The sequence below is a fragment of the Coenobita brevimanus genome, chromosome 51 (assembly GCF_032717465.1).
Source record: "Coenobita brevimanus isolate Jiangsu-jjx chromosome 51, ASM3271746v2, whole genome shotgun sequence".
Taxonomy (NCBI): Eukaryota; Metazoa; Arthropoda; class Malacostraca; order Decapoda; family Coenobitidae; genus Coenobita; species Coenobita brevimanus.
Genome location: NC_137004.1, coordinates 37,123,207 through 37,147,089, shown reverse-complemented (window position 1 = coordinate 37,147,089; position 23,883 = coordinate 37,123,207). Strand labels below are relative to the sequence as shown.

Genomic DNA, 23,883 nt, shown 5'->3' with positions numbered 1-23,883 from the left:
GTAAACCTAGATCCCCCCCATTTCTTGCATTCCAGGATGCATTGTGCATCCACCTAATCATTGTCACATCTGTACATTTCAGCATATGAATATCCTCTTACAGAAAAATATCTGCCTGAATGAAAGTATTAAATATAACATTAGAACTATAGGCTCTATTATCTCTGGGAGTGATCTTGTGTTAGGCTCTATGATCTCTGGGAGTGGAAAGATCTTGGATTAGGACCTCTGGGGATGAAGTGAGCTAGGATCAGGTTTTATGATCTCTGGGAATGGAGAGAGCTAGGGTTAGGCTCTATGATCCTTGGAAATGATGAGATCTGGAGCTAAGTTCAACAATCTCTTGGGACATGAATCAGAGGACAAGGGCTGCTCCAGGCACAATTTCTACTCATTGCCCCTCCTGACACTGAAGGAATGAAAGAGCATGCAACACAGGGGAAGGCAGGAGGGGGTTTCCAGTCCCTGACTCCTACATGGTTAATCACTTTGGAGCAGGAATCTCTTAATGATACTAATACCGATTTCTTATGATTCTTAACTTGTAAACTGTTGCTCAGGGAAACTATCTACTTCACACCAGGTAAAAAAAAAAAAAAAAAAAAAAAATCTTCAATTGCTTCTGGTATTACTAGCTTACAGAAAATGTTTTTAAGTATTTATAATGTATAAATTTTTAGATCAATCCGTGCTACAATTTTGCCATTACAGATTCATGAATTTAAATATTTTTCAGAATGCCAAAATTATATAGATCATCATCATCATCACCATCATCTAACCCAGTGTTGCTCCATGAGGAGCATAGGAGCCCAGGGCTAGGCAAGTTGGTCCTGACATTTAAGATGAAAGTGACCAGCCTCACTCACCAGAGAGGGAATACGTGAGCAATAAACCCCAACCACCCCTTGGATATAAACCTGCACAGGCTCAATCCTGTTGGAGAACCTTAATTACCCACTAAACCACCAGATACCATAGTTTGGTTATATGGTTACCACCCAGCACAGTAAAAAGTTTCCTGGTGTACAGGAAACCATTTGGCTTGTCACTTAGTGTAGAGTCACCCATAAACAGAAGGAAGCGGAAAGAATGAAGGAAAGACAAGAGGAAGGAAGGAAAGAAGGACACACTTGTTACTTAAGTGCAGTGCAGTGCAGTGCAATAAAACAAAGCATTTCTAATAATATCCAGTCACTTGATGTCATGTTGCCTACTTCCTTCACCTTTATCATCTTTTTTCTGCACCTCCCCTCCTCTCTTCCTGTTTCTCTCACCTTTCCTGTCACTTTTTATTTCTCTTCTTTCCTTCTCAGGTGGCTTTACACTGAGCAACAAGCCTCATGGTTTCCTGTAAACCAGGAAGCCATTTACAACGCTAGGTGGTAACCATATAACTAACCCATGCAACAAGAAGGTTGGTGGAGAGTTAATGTTCCTCCATAAAGACAAATGCCCACCCCTTATGGGACAGTGGCATCTGGCTATAGATAGATAGATTTCTAATAATAATAGCTTGTACAATACCGAATATACATCAAACTGACAAACTAAAATACTGTATTTATCAATCCACGATTACAACAACATGAGATGCACATATGTTACTGTTGAACCCCATCCCTGCAACAATAACCCTTTTAGTACAATGAAGCCTTCCTTGTGTTATTCTTACATCAGTACTTACAATTCCATCAGCTAAGGAAAAATTCTTGTAGTAAAGTGGTTAGAAACAGTAACAAAAGCTCCCTTTCACCCATTTGCTATGAAAGACCTCCCACAAGCTGAGTAAAATTATCTGAAAGCAGTAGGCAAATATTTTAAAAGACATCACCATACTGGAGTTAAACATTATTATGTTAGTCTTCTCTGCCACATATAAAGCAATCATCGTTACGCAATGCACAAAATCAATTAATCAGTCAAATGATGCAGAAAACATAAATACATATTGGAGCAATGAGCCAAGAACTTTTTTTATGCCCATACATACCCAGTCAAATGATGTAGAAAACCATAAATATTGTATCAAGGATCTTCTTCCAAGAACTTTTTTTTATACCCATACATACTTAGTCCATTCAGCTGCTCATTTTCATTAACAAATTTTCCATGGGGTCCCCCAACACTCATATCTAAAAACAACTCTCCCCTGAGAGAGAAAAATGTGTATAGTATTACCAGATTATTCTTAGCAATCTCTCATCAAACCTCAACATAATCACCCTTACTATGTCTTCCATTCACCCACCATCTAATCCTGTTTAATCCTACCAGGACAGTAGGGGCCATATGTAGACACAGAAGTAACGAAACATACAAAAGTACAAGAATTGTGCAGAGGACAAGGAAAGAGAATTTACAAAAGATGGAAATATATGCCAGTCTCATTCACACATCAGTTAAGTCCCCAGAATCCTGGCTCCACCTTACGGGCCTAACCATAAGCATAAAAATGTCGGTATTTTTTTTTATGCACTTCATTCAGCCAATGCAAACCTGTACCCTCACTGTCATGTTACTGCACACACTGATTCACATGGCACAATAACTTCATGTACACCAGGCAATCATGACCATGATACTGTATCAACAAAAATACCTCTTGGGAAATCATATTATAGTGGTCAAACACCTGCACTACAAAACTGTGACCCACTGCATACCAGAGCAACACCAAAACAATAAATCACACCAGATTATCAGCAACAAATGAAACAGATAATTATATAGTCCCACCCACATAAAACACATGAAATGCATTCTTTTTCTATTACCTCTCAATGAAACGCAATCTTTTTCTATTACCTCTCAACTATCCTTAAGAAAGGCAGATTAAGAAAGACATGGAAGATAAGATACAATAGTACATTGTAAAACAAGGCTGTTGTGAGAACATGGGCTATTACTGAGCAAGGATAGAAACACTTTGATGCCCTTTTAACACCTTCGGTCTAATGATCTATATCCTTAATATATTCTTCCTATATCAAGATGATTGTATTCACCCTGGGATGGACCTGTAGGAATGAAAAGCTTTCTTATGGTTATGGTTATCTCTCCAGTTTGAAGTCATGTCATGTCATGTCAAGAATACAATGAAAATTACACCACTGGACTGCAGGGATTAATGATGCAATTCATCACAGGATGGTTTGTCATTAATTACCAGTAAACAGACTGTCTGATACACAGTGGATTGCTGATTTACAATATGAGTGTCTGCTTACTTGCATTACTGTAATTACACACCATTTAATAATAACTTGGGAGCAGACATTACTCCATCTATCCATCCATCATCAAATTTTCTCATGTAGTGCCATAAATGGATGCATCACATATCCACATCTCAATTATTGTGGCCGTGTGATTAACATGACCACTTAAACCAATTATTTCACATAACGTCTGCCATGACAACTTTGTGGTCGGTTGCTGAGCTAATGTCGAATGTGCTAGAAAATAAGATGACAAATGAGACTTGCGTAACTACTTGAAGCAAGAACAACAATCTTTCCCCAGCAGACAGTAGTTTCTAATCTTCTCCAGCATACAAGACTGATAACTGCACCATTGTGGGATTTTAAAAGCTCTCTCTAACTTTCTTTATGACAAATATTGCCCTTAAATTGAAAGTATTTAGTGGAATCACATACTGGCTACTGGCACCTGCATCTGCTAATCTTCAGTCCTAGCAACATACCCTTGAAAGGGAAAAGAATGATTTTATTTATGCAATGTTCAGAGCTGTTTACAAAGAGTGACCTCACTTGAAAAAATAAAAAATCTGACATACCACTGCTTTTATAATTAACTGCTTCATTATCTGCTTAAAGTATATATCTGAGGGAAACAGATTTTAGGAGCACAGTATTACTGGTGTCAACACTAAACTGAAAATATTAAAAAACAGTATGTGACATGAATATTTTAAATGACGGGCATGTTTTGTCATGATAAGGTAAAATGATGACTTTGTGCTGTTTTAGTCAAGAATAAGGATATTAATCACCATTAATGGTTAAGTGCTGAATTATTTGGTACAGTAAAACCTCGATATAACGTGGACTTCAATAGACTGCAATTTGCTTTTACTGGAATGGAGGAACAACTGGACTAAATTCTTATAGAGCATATCGGAAAAAAGTCCGATAAACCCAGAAGCAGTCCAGAGTCCAGACCGCCAGCCCATTTCGGCTATGTTCACCATAATAAGGTAACTAAAAGACATGTTTATCAGTGTACTTATATATATTGTACTATGTTGTTACTGTAGTGAAGGTATAATAAAGTACAGTACTGCAATGGTAGTGAAATCAGTTTAAAAACCATTGGTGCGGTCCGTACTAATGTCTGATATGTCAGAAAAAGTCCAAGTTAGCAGAGGGAAGTCCGGATGTCATTTTGATTAGAATTTCGCTTTTTCGGAATGGCTTGGGCCCCAAGTAGTCCGTTAGAATAAGGTTTTCTTGTAAATAATAGTTTGATCATTATTTACGTCAACATTGTTCAGTGCATCAACTAAAATTAATTAGTATACCGTTTCTTTGCCTGTATACATAAAATACTAAACAGAAAAATGGTCATGTATCAGTATCTAAATCTCACACAATGAGTCAAGAGGAAATGATCATATTTATTGAAAGTTTGAACAAAACGACCACATCAGTAAAACGCATTTCAACAGAGGAATCATGGAGATATAGGCAATGGGCAATTTGGACTGCACATTGTAAGTGGTTTGTTCCAGAAATCAGTACATGAGAGCATGACATAGTGACTAGGGCATACTGACTTGACATGTGGTATGGAGAACTAACTTAAGAACCTTAAACCATGGGGTGAGTAATATGGAATTAGTGTACTTATCACCGCCGTTTAGGATTTACAGTATATGTGCTAATGTTTCTCATATTCAGCTCAGCATTTAGTCTGTGTGGTGGGATAACTGATTAGCGGTAATACTTATGCGAGGCTTCATGGACTATATGGTAATTCCTCACTTAACACCATAGACATGTTCTTATAAACTACCTTGTTAAGTGAGAATCATGATAACCCCAGCTGGACTGGTTCTTTGTATTGTAGTTTACCTCCCCTGAGTGACTGTTTTATAACCAAATTAAACAGTACCACATATGAGGCTTGCAGCTTGACCTGTGCAGACCTTGATTGTGCTAAGCTCTGCAGCTCAGCATGGGCTAATCACATCCAGCAAAAGATTACACAATATTGTCTGATGATAAAAAAAAAATCATATTCTAGACAGCAAATAATTATTGCTATGGATTTTATGCTCTGGCTGAAGAAATTATGTATTAAATGTTAAGTAAGTTGCAGAGATAGTGATGTACGATGAGGTTGCGTTTGAAAAAACTCTTAACTAATAATGATTTATCATATATCTAGTACAGTATATTATAGCATGGGTTCAATGGGGATAAATTTTTGGTCAAGGGCCACTCACCCAACAAAGCCTAAAACAAGTTTCTAACTCACTTAAACTGGTAATTATTTTACCACTTGATGCTTACCACCAAAAAGACGTCTAAATAAAAGTTTCCAGCTCACCTCAGTTGTTCAGTTTACTTCATTTGCTGCTTGAACTCCAACACCACTCTATTGTTCCATCACTGACACTTACACACTTGATAATGATGAGTTCAAAGGACATCTTGGAACAAACAAATGACTGTAAGATTGCATGTTGGTGATCATATAAGCAAAAGTGGCAAATGTTTATCAACCAGCAAGGCTTTGTACAGTATCATAATAACTGTATACCTGAAAAGACTATCATATATATACATGTAAAAAAAAAAAAAAAAAAAAAAAGTCTTAAACTTTTCATCGCCTTATATGCGATTCATCACATACTGCTTCATCAAAAAACTATGTTCAGCTCTACTGAAATATGCAATGGTTTGATTATATACCCTGACCATTTAATAGTGAACACCAGTGCATTATGTGAAAATGCTCCTATTCCCTGTACTGATTAATAGCTTTACAGTGAAAAACATGTTAAGTGAAACTGCTTTAAATGAGGAATCTGTATTCTCTCTGGATCAGAAGGCCTTCTGGTACCTCTTCCTGGTAATACATTTTGCATGCTACACTTTAATATTCTTGTATAACACATGGTTGGAAGGTGGGTGAATGGACATACAGCTATTATGTATATCTTTCTAACAAGGACCAATTTGTTTTAACAGCATGGGCATGACACAGCAAGAGGGAGCAAAAGGAGGGGAGGAATTTTTAAGGGAATGATAGGAATGATACAGAAAAATTATAGAAGTGGCTGAAGAGTAACAAACAGAGTGGGGAAAGGGGGAAAATAATGAAGACATTGTGGTGAATTACGGGGATTTAGTGTCGGTCATGGTTAACCTGATGGCTGGGTTTGAGAATCATGAATGAATTATGATCTTGGGCTGCAATCAGTTATGGCACTGGCATGGCAGCTAACACTTATTTCTTTAAGATCATTACTGAACCACCAAAACGACTAAAGTTTAAAGAATACTTACAATTATTGTGCAAGTCAAAAATCGTAATATGATATTTACAAGTATAACTGAAGAGAACAGTCATTACATTCAGTTCCATAACAGTAATAGCAGGCATCTAAAATATTTTTCATACGTAATAAATATGCAGAATTTTGTAATCTTGTCCTGTAACAACATACAGGCAATATTCATTGTTCAATAGTTTACCTACCCTATAATATTTACATTATTACAAAGCACAACCAGAAAACTTGGACAATTGACATAACAAAAATTCATAAAATCACTGGATAAAAGTTGTGGCAATGCAGCTATCAGTGTGACTGGTGCCCACAAGAAAATCACCAGCATTTACAGTCAAAAAACTGCACTGCTATGGGTTTAGGTCTAGTCTGGTTTCCTGTGGGTTCCACTGTACAGCATATTTTAATGCATGAAATTGAATTATACTATTAACATTGACTCAGCATGATTTCAATACTGTGATCATCATCATTCCAAGTTAATTACCTATTATTTCAAAGAAATGCTAAAATCCAGAAATATGACAATGAATATACAAGAGCAAGAGAAGCCTCAATGGAGTACACAGCAAAATGGGTCTCAAGTCAACTCACACATCATTCAGGTTTTGAAAAATGTCAAATAATAAATAAATAAATAAAATTTATTTCCATATACAGTACAGCACAAGCCACAGAGAACCCAGTACCTCTGGAACAAATTTGGCACTGTTGTTTAGCTTGGGTACCAAAGTCTCTCAAACACCTACATCTGCAGCAACAGTTGGTCAGCCCCAAAGCAAATATGGCTAATGGACTGACAGCATGGACAGAAGATACCACGAGGAAATCAATTTTCAACATGATTTACCTGCTACTAACTGTACTACCATTAGCACTGCCTCCAACACCAAGCTCCTCCAACTGAAAAAAGAAAACAGAAGTCACCTTTTTGTACAATGGCTTAAATACATTATGACTTTGTGTAAAATCTGTAAAAGACCTTCATTTCATCGGTAACAACTGTAGCAAGCAGAAAGGAAAAACACAAAAAAAATTCAGTAATGATATAGTCCGTGATTAGATCAAATATAAATGACTACACACATGCAAAGTTAGTACACATCTGCCTTTTCCTAACTTACTCTTATTAATGATTACTTAGTATTTGGGGTCACCAAAAACTGCTATATATACAGTAAATACATCTCATTTCATGCATTAAACTAAAATACTAAAATTTATTTTCATGACATAAAGCTCGGGTTCAAGTCTGGAAATGGCGGGATGTTAGGGGCTGGAGTTAATAAGGCTGACTTAAAACTGTATGGTACTGTAAGAAATTATGATCATTCATATCCATGGACTTATGGGAATGTCACTAATATTTTGACAATACAAGTACAGTACATACTGGTACATCAATTGACATACAAATAACTTTACCAAAACACAGGAAACAATCAAACCTGCACATGAGAAATATGTTACTGAGAAACCAACTGCCTCATCACAGAGTTAATGGTACAGTAAAGATGTGATACAGCAGAATTCCTCGTCTCCACACATCTATGAAATTCAACACACCAATACTGCACTCTCCAAAGACTCTTAAGCATGACTGTATGATGATATCCTGTATAGGAGACATTATTATGATGGATGAAAAGGTTGCCAGTGACCAAGATAAAAAATTCTGATCACCATTTCACTCACCGTAATAGATCTACTGGCATCATCCATTTACCTGGAATTTGGACAGGGTTAAATGATATGGGAAAATGGGATGATATACAATATGTACCTACTTTTACCGAAACCTCATCTTCGCACCTTCAGTCTGAGAACATCTTTCCTTTACTAAACATGATCATCTCACCCTGCCAGAATGAAATAAAAAGCCTCCTCAAGCTAAAGGGCAAAATAAAATGTCAAACAGCAGATTGGACTGTCTGTCAAATAAAATCTGGTGGGCAAAATAATGTTTATCAAACTACTACCTAGCAATATTGTAACACAACTGTAAAATGAAAGTTAAAAAAGAAAAAAATCTGATTGACAAAAAAAGATAAAGGGATGCTTAAACATATATGCAAAAATATTGCACTTGTACAGGAAGTCTCCAAATCTCCCTACATTATATTAAAATAAAGTGCTTCTTCTGAAATATCTGAAGCTATGCTGTTGTACCAGTACTTATGAGGAAGTTGGTCTCCCATCTCCAACAGATGCTGACAATACATTCTAAAAAAAAAAAAAAAAAAAAGTTATCACATATTACTACAACATCAACTAGTACTGAGTATAACAGCCTTGAAATGTGGCTATGTATAAGCCTCTGACATCTTATACCAAAAGTACTGGCAATGGATGTTCCATCCGAGGCTCTCTTGCTGTTCATATATATTTCCCACATCATATCATTTATCATACAGTTTATAAAGGCTCCAACATGCTCACTTGCATTGGCCTTGGTTACCTGGTGGAGGCTCTCCACACTCCTTGATCTCTGGCAGCCTCCCTATTAAGTCCCTTATTCCTGAGGTCACATTCTATGACCTCGTCCCAGGTCTCTATTGATCTGTCTCTTGTAACCCTACCCCCAGTGTTCACACTTCTCACCATCTGCACCTGTCATCCTCCATCAGGAACATTTCACATTATTTCTCGATAAATACTTTTACTCACTTCTTGTCACTTCTAGTATCATATCAATGCATTCAGTGCAAAAAGCTAGCATATCCTGAGTAGTGTAGGAAAAAGCAAATGGAAGGCTATTTTTAAAACAATGAAGAAAAGTAATTAAGAAATCAGAAGAGCGACAAACACAAATGGAACTGGTGGTGCATAATCACCAAATGAGATGTCCAATAATATGACTGACAGAAGTGAAGATTGCTGTGAAAAGGTTGGATGGAGAATGGGACAGCAGCAGATGCCATGAGTGCACATACATGATAAAATGAAGTGGAGAACAGACTTTACTGAATTTACTGTTTGTACTTGTGGACAAAATCCAGACAACCTGATCAATGACGCTGTACCACTAATGCAGAAGAAGCTGTTACTAAGCCTTTGTACGAAGGATAAGGTGATTTAAGTGCGGTACAGTGGATGCAAAAACTGTAATGAAATATCCTGTAAATCTGCTGGGTGTTTCAGGAAATGTATACAGACGTATATCAACAAAGAGGGCATGGCAGACTTTCTTATGACAAATCTCTCCCACATCACACCATTCGAACTCTTGTCACTCCTTCATTATTTTGTGCTTCTACTGCATCTACAGTTGCTGCATGATGATCTAAAGTAATTACTGCATCCTATGTAGCACATTGCAAAAGAAGGCCAATGTATTATCACAAATACATCAAATAATATATAAATAAAAGGACAGTTTGAGTAAAAGCTTTAATATCTGTTAAGAAAGGCTGTTCCCACAGGCAGACATTTACCATAACTTGGCTGAATCTTTGGTTGAGAAGGTGTTGTTATACTATTAGGGATATCAAAAAATAACTATTATTTTTATTCTTATAGAATATTTTCCCTTGAAAATTATGTAAACAGCCATTCCAGAAGTGCATCTAACAGATATGGCCATTCTGATTTAGTTTGCATGTAAATTATGCACTGAAATGCTGTACAGAATAGCACTATGAATCAAAGAATCTAAATAAAGTCAGGTGTGATAATCAACTGATTCATCTATGGCCAGATATCCATTTCCAGCAGTGTATTGGCACTTCTTTTCTTATCAGGTGTGTGGAGAGAATTCTCCTGTATTTGGTCAACTAGCTTGAATGCACTGAACTTACATCAACTGTTAGCTATGACTGGTCTGCTGAGTACCAGCTGCAGATTCTGATTATCCATTAGACAGGACGTCCATGGACCACCATCTCGTAAAGGAGGTGTAAACTAAGTGGTGAGGGCTGTGGTGGAAGACGTCACTCACAAATTGAAAATAATACCTTTTAACAATTTCAGATTTTATCATTCTACTCAAATACCCAATAAAATTTGAATAACAGACTGAAATTCTAGGAATATCTCTGCATTAATTACTGTGCTACAATATACTGTATACTGACTACTGAAGACATTTTAGTTAATTTTATTAAAATGATTAATTGCGTGAATGTCCATTCATTTTTTTTTTTTTTTTTTTTTTTTTTCAAAAGAAAGTCACTTTGGCCTTGAATATCACAAAACACAAAATGCCTATGAGGAAACCAAAAACTGAAGAACTGTGCAAATTGTAGCTAAAAAGCCCACACAGCGAAGGGGTACAGAAATCTCTAAAAATACCAACAAACTACAGAATTAGCTAAACCTTAAAAATTAAAGGAACTGTAGTTGGCAATGGGTTACAAGTTTGTAAAAAAGCAAATTTCAGAACTACAATATTAAGGAAACCTGTTTTGAACACTTTTAACACTTCACTGGTTAGGCGTTTTCCTAAACTGGATACAATTTTCTGACATTAGTCACACTGTGGGGGCGCTCACCATCCACTCACTCAATGTAGTGCTGCTCTCAGGTGTCTGCCCTGTCCTCTCCTCCATCCTTCTTTCCTTCCATCATCTTCTGTCTTTCTTTCCCTCATTCTTTCCTCGTCCTTCTACCTACGGGTGACTTTACACTCCCTCTTCTGTCTTCCTTTCCTTCATTCTTTCCTCTTCCTTCTGCCTGTGGGTGACTCTACACTGAGTGACATGCCAAATGGCTTCCTTGGCACCAGGAAACCGTTTACTATGCTGGGTGGTACCATATAACCAAATTTGGGCGTCTAGTGGTTTAGTGGGTAATTATTCCGCTCCAATCGGATTGAGCCAGCGAAGGTTTATATCCAAGGGTTGGTTGGGGTTTATTGCTCACGTAATGCCACTCAGGGATGAGTGAGGCTGGTCACTCCCATCTTAAATGTCAGGACCAACCTGCCTACGCCCGGGCTCCTACGCTCCTCATGGGGCAACACAGGATTGGATGATGGATGGATGGATGGATAATTTTAACCAATGAAAGTGTTAATTTGTGCATATAATCGATGTAATGCAAAACTATAAGAGTCCAAATAAACAAGCAGAAATTCACAAACAAGGGATTGGCTGCCCACCTCTGCTTCACTGTCAATGCTGTCCTCCTCCTCGTCTGAGCCAATTTCCGAAGGTGCAGGCGTGGTGGCCCTGGAGGAGGTGGGGGAGGGGGGTTCTGACAGGGGGCGGGGGTAATTGAGACGTCCTGCTCCACCCTCTTCCTCCACAGCAAGCTCAGGATACACTGTATGCAGTGAATGTTGCCGTGCCTGACGGTAGTACTGCAATGCAAGGCAGGCATTAGGTTAGGTAATCTACTTAACCTTATACAGAACAATTAGGAATCACTCACTGACTCTTTCCAGCAAAAGTGCACTACTGTATTCCAGCACAACAAAAATTTTTATGGCTTTTGTTAATTTACCAAAGCTACTACCAACAACAACGCTACAGTAGGACCTTGTGAACAACATCTAATATGTTCTTGAATAATGCTATTATTAGCAAAAATGTTACTAGCATGACAATGAAACAGCACATACATCAATGATCAGTTGGTTCTGCTGCCCCAAAACTTTGAATTTTTCCCTCATTTAATGTCTCCCAGAGTTTCTTTTCTCCCTTATAATACATGGCAGACCTGATTTCTTGAGTGTTACAAATCCTACAATTAAAGAAAAAAAAAAAAGCAGAATAAACTAAGAGTTGTGCAGACAGCAAGGTGTTAGAAGGCAAAATTAATCAGATCAACAGAAGATACATCACACCAGCATGTGGTTAATTTTTTTTTCTGCATTTTAAGCATAACAAAATGCTGTACAGTACTGTAATTAGACCACACACACCAGCAGCATAACATTCACAGGATCAACATCCACAAGTTCATCTATCCATAAAGTAGCCGCAGATGTTCAAATTTATAAAAACAGAGAAATGAGTTCCTCAAAAACAAGCACTGAGCAGTTGTGCCACTCAACATTCATGAGTTCATCTATCTACAAGGTAACCTCAGATGTTCAAATTTATAAATACAGAGAAATCTGTTTGTCCAAAAATGCACCAGGCAGCAGTGCCAATTGCATCATGGTACAGTACATGTACGGTGTAACCTATTCTGAGTGGTAAGCACTTTCCAAAGCTTACGCCTGCAATCATGTAAAGAATGGCTCTACACAGTAATGCAACAGAGTATGTGTGGCCACTGGTGCTGCAGTGGATATGATGGTCAGTGAAACCGTGTCAGATGAATATTATTTGCAATTTTGCACATTCTCTACACACTAATGTAGGGTGTGTGTATGTGTCATCATCTGTTGTGGTCACTGTTTCTGCAGTCTGCGTAATGGTCAGTGAAACTATAGAAGGTGAATAAGCAAGGAAGCCAGTCTGAGAGTCGGGAGAAGCTAACCAGTTGGGTATTACAGTGCCATCCAACATGTCATACATAAAACATCCACCCACCATTACACTAACATATTTCACTAAAGTCATCACTCACTAGGACTTCTGATATCTCTCTTACTTTCTCTATAATAATTCTTCCATATACCTTCCCTACAACACTCAATAAACTTATGCCACGATAATCATGACCTCACTTCGCTCACCTTTATTTTTGTACAGGAGTACAATCACAGCCTTTTCCCACTCTGCTGGCACAGTTTCACTCATCCAAGCCTTCTCACATATCTTCAACAAGCACTTCACTCCACTCTCTCCACTAAACTTAATCATCTCTGCATACACCTCATCAACCCCAGCTGCTTTCCCATTTTTCAGCTGCCTCACAGCATTCTTCACCTTTACGAGATTCACGTTTCCTGGCACTGCATTCCTCCTCTGCACACCCCCAATACGAATCATATTTACAGCAGCTCTGCCTTCTCTATTCCCATTCATCAGGTTTTTAAAATATTCCTTCCATCTGGTCCTTGATTCATCCCCATGGGTTAATAATCTACCACTTACATTCTTAACATTTTTGCATCTCTTTCTGCTGTCACTTCTACATTTCCACACCTCTTTCCAGAATAACTTCCTACTTTCAGAGTGATGAACAGGGTGGCTTTAGGAGTGGCAGAGGACGTGTGGATCAAACATCTGCAGTGAGACAGATGGTTTAGAAGGCTTGTGAGAAGGACTATAAGGTGTTTATGGCATTCATGGATCTGGGAAAAGCATACAACTAAGTAGACAGAGAAGGTCTGCGGAAGGCTTTGGGCATGTACAGTGTAGATAGTAAGCTGCTAGGTGCAGTCAAGAGTTTTCATTATGGTAGTGAGGCATGTGTAAGGGTAAATGGGTATCTACGTGAATGGTTCACGATCAGTGTGGGCATGCAACAAGCTTGTGTGATGTTCCCATGGTTGTTCAATATACTGTATACTGTATATGGATGGGGCGATGAGAGAAGTAAAACCATGGGTAATGGAGAGAGGGATGACATTGGTAATGAATGGTGATGGATGGAATATCTTAAATTTGTTGTATGCTGATGATGCAGTACTACTTGCCAATACCAAAGAAGAACTTGGCAGACTAGAGGAGTGTTTTGCTGATGTCTGTTAGTGTCATGCCTCGAGAGTTAATGGAGAAAAGAGTAAAGTGATGGTAATCGAGAGAGAAAGTGACTCCCAGTGCGATGTTCCAGTGAATGGAGGGAGACTGGAATTGGCGAGAGAGTTCAAATACCTGGGTACAGTGACAGAAAAAGACATGAAAATGTGCAAATGAAGTGGAAAGTAGAGTGACACAAGGAAGGAAAGTAGCTGGTGCTATGATGACCTTGATAAGAAACAGAGGCTTGACTGTTGCAGATGCACGAGGCTTACATGAAGGAGTGTTAATGCCAACTTTAACATATGGGTGTTAGACTATGGTGTGGCATGAAAATGAAAAGTCAGGAATGAGAGCAGTGGAGAAAGGACTGCTGAGGAATGTATGTGGAGTACAGAGAGTGGATGTGATATGAAATAATGTGATTCATGAAAGATATGGAGTGAGGAAGTCTGTGGACATCAGAACTGAAGAGTGTACTGCGATGGTGTGGTCATGTGGAAAGAATGAATAACAACAGAGTGGTGAAAAAGGTATATCTGAGAGAATTTGAAAGATGAAAGAGGTGAGGTTGGTCAAGGAGAAAGTGGAGGGATATGGTGGATGAGTGTGTGAGGAAGAGGGGTATGGAAGTCGGTGAGGCTAGGGAACTGACAAGAAATCGAGCTGGCTGGATGAATGTTGTGAAAAGAAGTGCAAGATCAGGGATCTGGCACCCCTTTTAAATGTGACAGCATTAGGACTGACTCTATCGGAGATGTTTATGTGAAGCTACAGAAAGTGTTGAAAGTTTTTTGACGTATCAGATACAGCCAGGATTCCGGGGGCTTGAATGATGAGCGAATGGAAGTATGGCCCATTGGACTGGGCAAACTTGGGCTGTCTGGATGTTGTTACTCCTCACCCTGCCCTAGGGTGGGAAAGGATGTCCGGATGATGATGATGACGATGATGACTAAAGTCATGATATAAGAAATAATGCTGCACAGATCCCAGTATCTATTTAGCTGGCAGTGAAGCAGTGTATTGGGTGGCTGTGTACAGCAAAATTGTAAGAAGGGACAGCCTGGCAATGCATGTTTGTCTACACTCATGAGCAAAAGTTAGGCAATAGTTTTCTTCCAGCACTGACTACTGTCTTCCATGTCTTATTCCTCCCAAAACAGTGTACAGTATTCTGCATTCTCATACTACCTTGTATAATTCTTACTGCTATGATAAAAATAGCTTCTGTTAACCCTAGCCATAGACCCAACTGGTCATGACAAAATTTTTCTCATAGCTGTACATACATGTCAGGCCTGGTGATGTTCAGTTAAGTAAATTTTGCCATATGTTGCTGCTTTACTGTGTAACAAAATTTTTATGCCAGTGTCACAACCATGTAAAGCATCCCATCATTACTTTGGTAGTGGTACAGTAGAAAATATGCAAATTTATTTGTTCAGTAGGAAATACTTTGTTTACAAAGTATTAAAAATGTAAGCTTATGAATCTTAACTCTCCCACAATATTCAACTTCATTACGAACAGGAAGTTAGCAGTAGCATGCTGTTTGGTCAACTTTCCAAACTGAAGGGTTAAATATATCATTCTTTTTGCTTTGTACAAACTCTGGTACTTTCAGATGTGAAGTGTACTGTATTGTATTATTTTCCTTCAATCGACATTATGAATTTTTCACATGCCTTTATTTTATTTTTACTTTCTGATCAGTAACATTATATGATTATAAGCCTGTGATCAACAGTGCCTAATAATATTTATTTTCTTAAAGATTTAGAAGCCAAATTTATGGCTGGATAATACAAGGGAGGCCATAATTTTGATAAACATAAAGGGGAATAAGAGCAGATGGCCCATACTCAACAACTCCTGTCTAGGATATGGCAACTATGAAAATAAGATACAGGGAGGAAACACATTATTCACAATGTTCCACATTCTCGAGGTTTAAGGAATGCATTCCCCGTGAATGAAGAGTTGCTGGTTTATACACAAGCATGTGGAAAAGATATATACATATATGTAATATGTGATTAAATAAACATCTGCAGATTTTCTTACAAGGCAATTGGTCAAAAGAAGTAATTTAACACTAACACAGCCATCTTGCAAAGCTGACAGTAAAAACTTGCTCAAACGAAAAGCCAACAGAGAAATTGCTCATAATTTACTTGTGTGAGCGAGCCTTCAGCAGTGTTATACCAGTACACTGTATATGAACAAGCTCCTACTAAGCATAACCATATCTACAGCAAAGATTCTTTAGGTATGAAAGAAGCACATAGGGCGAAGGCATGAGGGCCCATTTACCGTGCCCAGTATTCTCCAGTCCAACAGCTCTGAAAGTCGCTCTGTGCGGTTTCTCTGGATGATGCGTTGTCTGCGGTTCAGTTGAACAAACTCGTACAGGTTTTGGGCTAGCTGCCGCACAGATTCCTCCAGCCCGATGTAGCGGCGGTCAATTATGTAAATCCCGTAGCTCATGGGATCAGCTATATGCTCGGCCATGAAGCACCCAAAACCTGGAGATCAAGTAATGTATTATGTTTTAAACCATGAACCAGAAAGTAGTAGTACTAGTAGTAGGGTGACCCTGGTCTGTCTAGACATGCAGACCCATCAATGGTAGGCAATCAATCGCCCCAGCAAGGCTGTCCTGTGCAATGAACTGATGCTCCATTTCACCAGCAGGGAAGAGGAGGTTTGGTCCCTTCATGGATGCCACAAATGCGTCTCTTCACCCAGTTAACAGGAGCACCATACTAGACTCCACATCATCCCATGAACAGAAAGTAAGTGAAACAGTTTATAAGTCTCTGACATAACATAGACAGTTCAACTTTACAAAGTTATCAGTTCATGTGATGAACTGATTAAGATTAGACAGTATATGCTAAAGGTTGGACCCTGCATGGCATAAAGATGTGCATCTGAGCCAGGATAAACAAAAGCTTTTTCATTGCAGTCACATTACTTGAACTCCTCAAACTGGTGTTACTTAATACCTCTATATGGAAACACAGAGTGAGATATGACTACTACTGAAAATGTTTGTGATATGAGAGACAGAGAGAGAGAGATACCCTATGACTAGAATATGGGATGGCAGATGAAAATGATAAAACTAGAGTGTCAAAGACAGTGGTATGTTACCCGAGAGGTTTGTCGTGACTGAGGGGATGCCCATAACAGTACACTCAGCTGGGGTGTAGCCCCAAGGCTCGTAGTAAGATGGGAACACTCCCAAGTGGCACCCTCTTACAAACTCCTCATAGTCCATTCCAAACAGAGGATTGGTCACAGACAGGAACTCAGGATGGAATATAACCTGTGGTGCAGGACAAAAGAGGGAAGATGCATACACACAAAATGTATCAAGTATCATATCAAGCATTATGCAGTTGGTCTTCATTTTAACTAGCTTACTTTTATGAGCTGCTATCTCTTACATCTTCCCAATCTGATCTCAGCGACCAATCATACACACCTTAACTCTATCATGAGGATCATTGAAGAGTCGACATCTGCGCAGAGCACTGAGGACAGGGTCAGAGTTGTCATCCAAAACATTATGGGTGGTTATGGGTGGCAGAGACTTCCTCTGTGCTGCATAGATGCACCTCTTCAACCGCACTGTCTCCTCTTTCAATAACAATTCATCAGATTCTGGAAGACGTCCCCTGGGGTAGAGAAGTTTGTGGATAATGGTGTAAACGGTGATACAGTGGTGCTTTTAACATTTGGTCGCTGCTATTTACTCAAGTATTTGGCATAGAGCTTCTTTAGTTCTGGTAACTTTGCCTCTACTTGCACATTCGCACTTCATCAGATATAGCTAATAATGCCTTTATATATCCTCAGCCTATTCTTAGGATGACAAGAACAACCAGTGATGATGATGATGATGATGATGATGATGATGATGATGATGATGATGATGATGATGATGACAATGATGACAACAGCAATGACAATGTTGAAAATGATATAACAAGGTTAGGATTGGAGGATGATAGATAGATAGATAGATATAGTCTTTTATGAGGTCTAGCAAAGGACCCAACTTCTCAATACTTACGTGAGACAGATATCATACATGCGTTTGCCAATCTTAGCCTGAATATCATGGATGGTGTCTCTGAGTGATTTTGTGACAGCTTGACCTCGTAATGACTCAATGTTGAAGTTATTGGTCTTGGCTGGGAAGATCATAAATGCTATCACAGTCTTATCAGTTCCACTGGCCTGCAACAGAGAAGGTGGAGGACTAGTAAAATGCAAATACTTGTAATATTGGAGCTTTCTCTTTCTTTATTTCTGGATCATACCTCAATCCGTACGAAGGTGTGATTAAAGAAGAAGAAGAAGAAGAAGAAGAAGAAGAAGAAGAAGGAGGAGGAGGAGGAGGAGGAGGAGGAGAAGGAGGAATTTTTAACTTCTAGTAAAATTCTCTTGTAGAAAAACTTTATTAAAGCTAAATTCTCAGAGCACATCATTAACATGGGACATAATGTATCGCTTAAAGATGGAGATATGCTTGTAATAATAAATACTGGCCTTTCCACAGAATAAATAAAGAGTGAATTACCTAATGATTGAAATCACAATAAGTGAGAAATTATGGTGAAGCTATTATGTCTCCCACACAATGAAGTGAAAACAGCTATAGATAGGCAGACATCTCTACAAATTAAAAGTTAAACATTACACCATAAACTACCACATGAAGTGTGAAAAATCGGTGAAATGACAAACACAAGCAGGCGAGGGAGAAGTACATACGGTATGATACTGTATTTCCAAGCGGATCAGTACCAATTAACACATTTTTTAAAGCTGATGTCAGAAGGGCAAAACCTATTCAGCAAAGAAAATTCCACACATGCTCTACTAGATGGCATTGGAAGGGTTCATAACCTAAGACCAGAGGATATGCTGTGTCAAAGAATCATTTAGTACCCAGGCACACATACACAACAGGAAACATGTATACCTGATCTGTATGTATGTATAAAATAATGTTGTGCATGAGCTGAATAAAAATATCTGGAGACACAACAAATTGCAAAGTTTGCAGGTTATAGGGAAAGGACTATGCAAGGAGTGCATGTTCAGTCTTACAAGTAAACAAAAACTCTCAGATTTAAAGAAAAAAATAAATAAATTGTAAGGTGTGAGGGCACATGCTGGGCTATCACAATTCAGAACACTGAAGGGTAAGTGACTGGCCTATGCCCTTGGTGGCAATACGTGAACAAAAGAACTCAAGTTCCTCTTAGGAACTGAATGACTATAGTTCAGAGCACCACTGACCTTCATGTAATGGTTGAGCCGGGCCAGTGCCTCGATGTAGAGATCAGCTCCCTTATTGCCAAACTCATACCGACCCGCGATGAAGAAGTAAAGTGTCTTGTCCAGATCAAAGTCCATGAACCTGCAAAGTAAGTAATGTATAATTCCCCCTATAAAAAAAAAAAAAAAAAAAAAAAAAAAAAAAAGGTTTTATGTAAAATATTTTCTTGTTATATGGTTCTTGACTTTGGATGTCTCTCCTGTGATGAATGGAAATGCTTGGCTGGAGCAAGGGCAGAACATTGTATAAATATTCTGCTATTAAAGGCACTGACCCTTTGAGCCAAGGGATATCTTTTTCATTTTATTCTTGCCATCATCTGATGATTGTTTTCAGCTTGGGATAGTTTTTCTGACTCAGAAGGGACAAATCTAGCTTTAAAAAACTCCTTTAGTGGTAATGCCTTTCCTTAGTTATATGAAATTGTCCAACAAAAGCATGAATAAACTTAAGAGAACCTCATTCAGATTCAAGGGGTTAGCTCACTCTCATTTTATCTTCCAGATGAAATCTTTCTATTGATCCCTCTTTGATGTTTCTTTATTTCTTGATGCACTTCAGAGGAGTTATCTTACAATAATTATGCCAGCGGTAGAGTAAACCCAGTCTGCCTAGCCATGCAGATCTATCAAATGCAGGCAAACAACCCCCCTTGCAGCACTAACTCATGCAGTGAACTGATGTTCCTTTGCAGTGGACAGCACCTTGCCATAGTGAGGTGCAGGGAAGAGTGTGGAAGTTTGGTTACTGGATGGACACCACACTTGTGTCTCTCCACCCAGTTAACATGGGCACCACAGCAAGCATTAAATCACCCTGGTATTTGGTTATATGGATCACACCCAGTACTGCAAATGGTTTCCTGGTTTACAGGAAACAGTTAGGCTTGTCACTCAGTGCACAGTCACCTTAAAAAGTAGGCAGCACTATATTGAGTGGCTGATGATCACCATCAACTACCATCAATACAGTACTAATGTTGTAATTATACTGTAATCATCATATGAGACTGGAGGTAGCACTGGATGTAGGAAGAAAGTATGTGGTGTGGAATAACAGTAAAACTGAAAATATGAGTAAGAGAAGAATAAGTGAAGCATGCAAGGACAGAGTACACTGGCAGCACTTCTACCTTGGCTATCATCCTTCTTGGAGGATTTTCAGTGAAAGCATGACATTGAAAACAGAAATTATGATAACATACAGAGAAGAGCTTAATTACAAACTGTTGTTGAGTGACCCAACAAACACTACTGCCTTTCAACATTATCAGATGGCACAAAATGAAGAGTACAGAAGCATCAACACTTTAATACTTACCCATAAAAATGACCTCGTATAAAATCATTAATTTTTTCTTTAGAAAGTGCATGTAGATTCTGGAATTCATGGAGGGCTGAGAATTTTTTGACATTCAGGCCATTGGGAGTAATGATGTCTGGTTTCCGCATAAGGAGGTGTTCTGCCTCAATCCCGGTGATCTCTGAGACAGTGGTGAAGGTATGTGAGAGATGGGCCGAGCAGCGCTCCATGCAGTATCGATGGTAAATACCACGACGCCCTGCTTCCTCATCTATATTGAACTGGAAACACATGCAAGAGTATTAGGTGTGGCTGTGCTTCCCTGTTACCAGTATGTGCATATCATCATCATCACTGTTTTCATCATCATTATCACTATCATCATAATCATTCTGACCTTTATCCTAATCTTTTGCCTAGGTGATGCCTCATTTGACCAAAAAGACATTAACACAAAACAGTAGCTCCTCAAACTTCCCTGAGAGTTTTAATACAACATGTACAGTAGTTAAATCTACTTACTGAAAAAACTCCACAACACACCTTATCCAAATTGTTATAAAAGTCGACAGCACCAGCACACAGAAACCTGCCAAGAAGTGTGGCGTGAGTGGTGAAGATAGTGGCTACATCAATCTTCCTCATCCTTAGCATTATCAACCCCACACCAGACAACCACTCATGGAAGTGAGTACAGATGCGTGGCCGAGCATCGCTAAAGTTCAGCACCTCACCACGGAACTGGGGTAAAAAAGGAAAAATAATAATAATTGTAGTACACAGGAGTAAGAGACTAGCATTGTATTTTCTAAAATTGTAATAGTGCACTGACCAATAAATGAACATTGGTGTACTACTGGTATGTGTTTAAACATACTGTTTATACATTACGTGTTTCACTTAAAATCATGTTAAATAACCTATATACTTCACTTGTGACTCACAAGTAAAGATCAGAATCTCAAATGAAAGGTAGAAATCAGTGAAGGTTACTACTAAATTGCTTTTTGAATGGCTACTTATATATAGATCCATAAACAGAGGTTTTCCATACCTTATCCGAATCAAAAGCTAAAGCAAAAGACATTATTTGCAACCCGATAATTCTTCAAATGTCTTCATGCCAAATATGGTACAGTATTACAAAATTTGCGACCTCTCTCTCTCTCTTTTAGCAGTTATCAGTAAAGTATTATAAAATGTGGTATCACATTTCTTGAGAATTTCCTACTCTCAGTTCTGATTGTGTAAATGTATTAATTCTGCTTATACACACTTGCAAAATAAAAGTAAATATGTACTAAGAATCTAATTCATAATAAAACAAATGCTCAATTGGTTGGCAGTGTAGTCAGTAGTACATATAATGTACTGAGTTGCAAATATGTCACTCATATCCCATACCTCCTCCATGAATCTGGCTACCATGAAACCAAACAACACAGCATCATTGCACTCTATATCAGGACCAGGGATGCCGATTTTTGTGTTTTCGAAAAATTCGTGTTTGTATTCGTTGAGGTTTACAGAGACTGAACCGATGTCGAAGAGGATAATCTGTGGGTTTCCATCTACCAGCCATCTGCCAGGGTGAATCTGAAATGTAAAAACTTTGTAATATTTTGAGAAATACAGTATTATGCATATGGTAAATGATACTTGCGGGCATTCTTCAAGTACAGTCTAGGATAAGCAGCCTACAAATACAGTGATGCCTTGATTATTGTGCACATGGTTACAGTGGTTTTAGCTATCACTGCAAGATGAAAATATGCAATCCTGCTGTTACTGTGCATTTTACTGCTAACAAACATTGTTTTTGCATACCTGAGCTGGTTTCTGCTGACAATACTGGTGCAGTCTCTGTGGCTTCTGATGGCTTTGAGGGATGCAAGCATGAGGCCCTCCTCAAGGAGTTAATCCCAAGTAGTGGAGACCACTAGCTCTCCACCCCCTAGCCTCAGAACCCCTTACATCATGACCATCTCAGGTCTCTCTATGGTACATGTTTCTTCCTTATTGTGCCCTTTTCATCGCTTTCTAATAATCTAATCATGCCGAGCATGTTTCTGATGCTTGCCATAACAGTATGTATGTATTTAATGAGTCTAAACCGTCATAAAAGGAAAATTTGGGGCTTGCACTTCGGATGCCTGGAACCAATTAAAATAAATCCCATAGGTTCTGTGCTTTTGTTATCACGGAATTTCATCATCAGACACCATGTTTGCTTCCAATTATGGTATGTGCAATAATCAATGGTTCAGTGAAATCCACTGAGCATCATCACCATCATCATCTAAACCTGTGATGCCCCAAGAGGAGCATAGGAGCACTGGGCTAGGCAAGTTGGTCCTGACATTTAAGATGAGAGTGACCAGCCTCACTCATCCCTGAGTGGCATTATGTGAGGAATAAATCCCAACCACCCCTTTTTTAAGACCTATTCACCTCTTTGTTGAATTTTATTTGCCAATGGAGTGTTACTGAATGTCTATTCTTTAATTACCACTCACTGTTTACCATTACGTCAATGCTTAACAGAATGTTCATTAGACTGAATTTCTTATCCCAGAGACGGAGGCCATAAATTACCTTCATGTCACCCTATCCCCCCTCCGGTAGGTGTCCCTCTCCCCATTCAATACCACCCACATTCATATACGTCTCCACTCTGTCCTCCCATCTCATTCTCAGTTTCATCTCCCTTTTTTTTCTTCTATATCACTAGCCCTCTTAGTCAGTCTTTCAATCTCCATTTGCTCCACATGACCAAACTATTTCAAGGTAGCTGTCCCAACAATTTCCAGCAAATGCCCAACACAAACACTCATTTGCCATCTATCTCTCCATCTAATTCCTGATGCCCCTTTCAAACAACTCATTTAAAATCCTCTCACTCTTGATTCATGTTCTTCCAGCAAAGTCCAAACTTCACTTATGTATGTTACTGTGGGGATCACAGTAATTTACCAACATTCAACAACTAATACAGTATTTTTATGCTCACCTTATTACTTGTCACTGCCCTCAACATACCTGCATCTCTTCTTCCCTACTGTACCAGTATCCTTTCAAGCATGACATCCTCTAAACTCCCATCCTTA

The 23,883-nt window shown here is 38.6% G+C and overlaps 1 protein-coding gene across 1 annotated transcript in view; it reads right to left on the bottom strand.

Annotated features, from left to right (window-relative positions):
• Positions 1 to 5,857: 5,857 nt before the first annotated feature.
• Glys (glycogen [starch] synthase) overlaps positions 5,858 to 23,883 on the bottom strand; it is a 44,886-nt gene continuing 26,860 nt past the window's right edge. Inside the window, exons 3-12 of the mRNA XM_080272622.1 lie at positions 22,181 to 22,372; positions 21,320 to 21,517; positions 20,795 to 21,057; positions 19,435 to 19,555; positions 18,200 to 18,366; positions 17,609 to 17,801; positions 17,275 to 17,449; positions 16,432 to 16,643; positions 11,640 to 11,840; positions 5,858 to 7,444 (exon numbers count right to left, since the gene is read on the bottom strand). Coding sequence (XP_080128748.1) covers positions 7,388 to 7,444; positions 11,640 to 11,840; positions 16,432 to 16,643; positions 17,275 to 17,449; positions 17,609 to 17,801; positions 18,200 to 18,366; positions 19,435 to 19,555; positions 20,795 to 21,057; positions 21,320 to 21,517; positions 22,181 to 22,372 — 1,779 coding nt within the window. The 3' untranslated portion in view covers positions 5,858 to 7,387. The remainder of the gene's footprint in view (positions 7,445 to 11,639; positions 11,841 to 16,431; positions 16,644 to 17,274; positions 17,450 to 17,608; positions 17,802 to 18,199; positions 18,367 to 19,434; positions 19,556 to 20,794; positions 21,058 to 21,319; positions 21,518 to 22,180; positions 22,373 to 23,883) is intronic.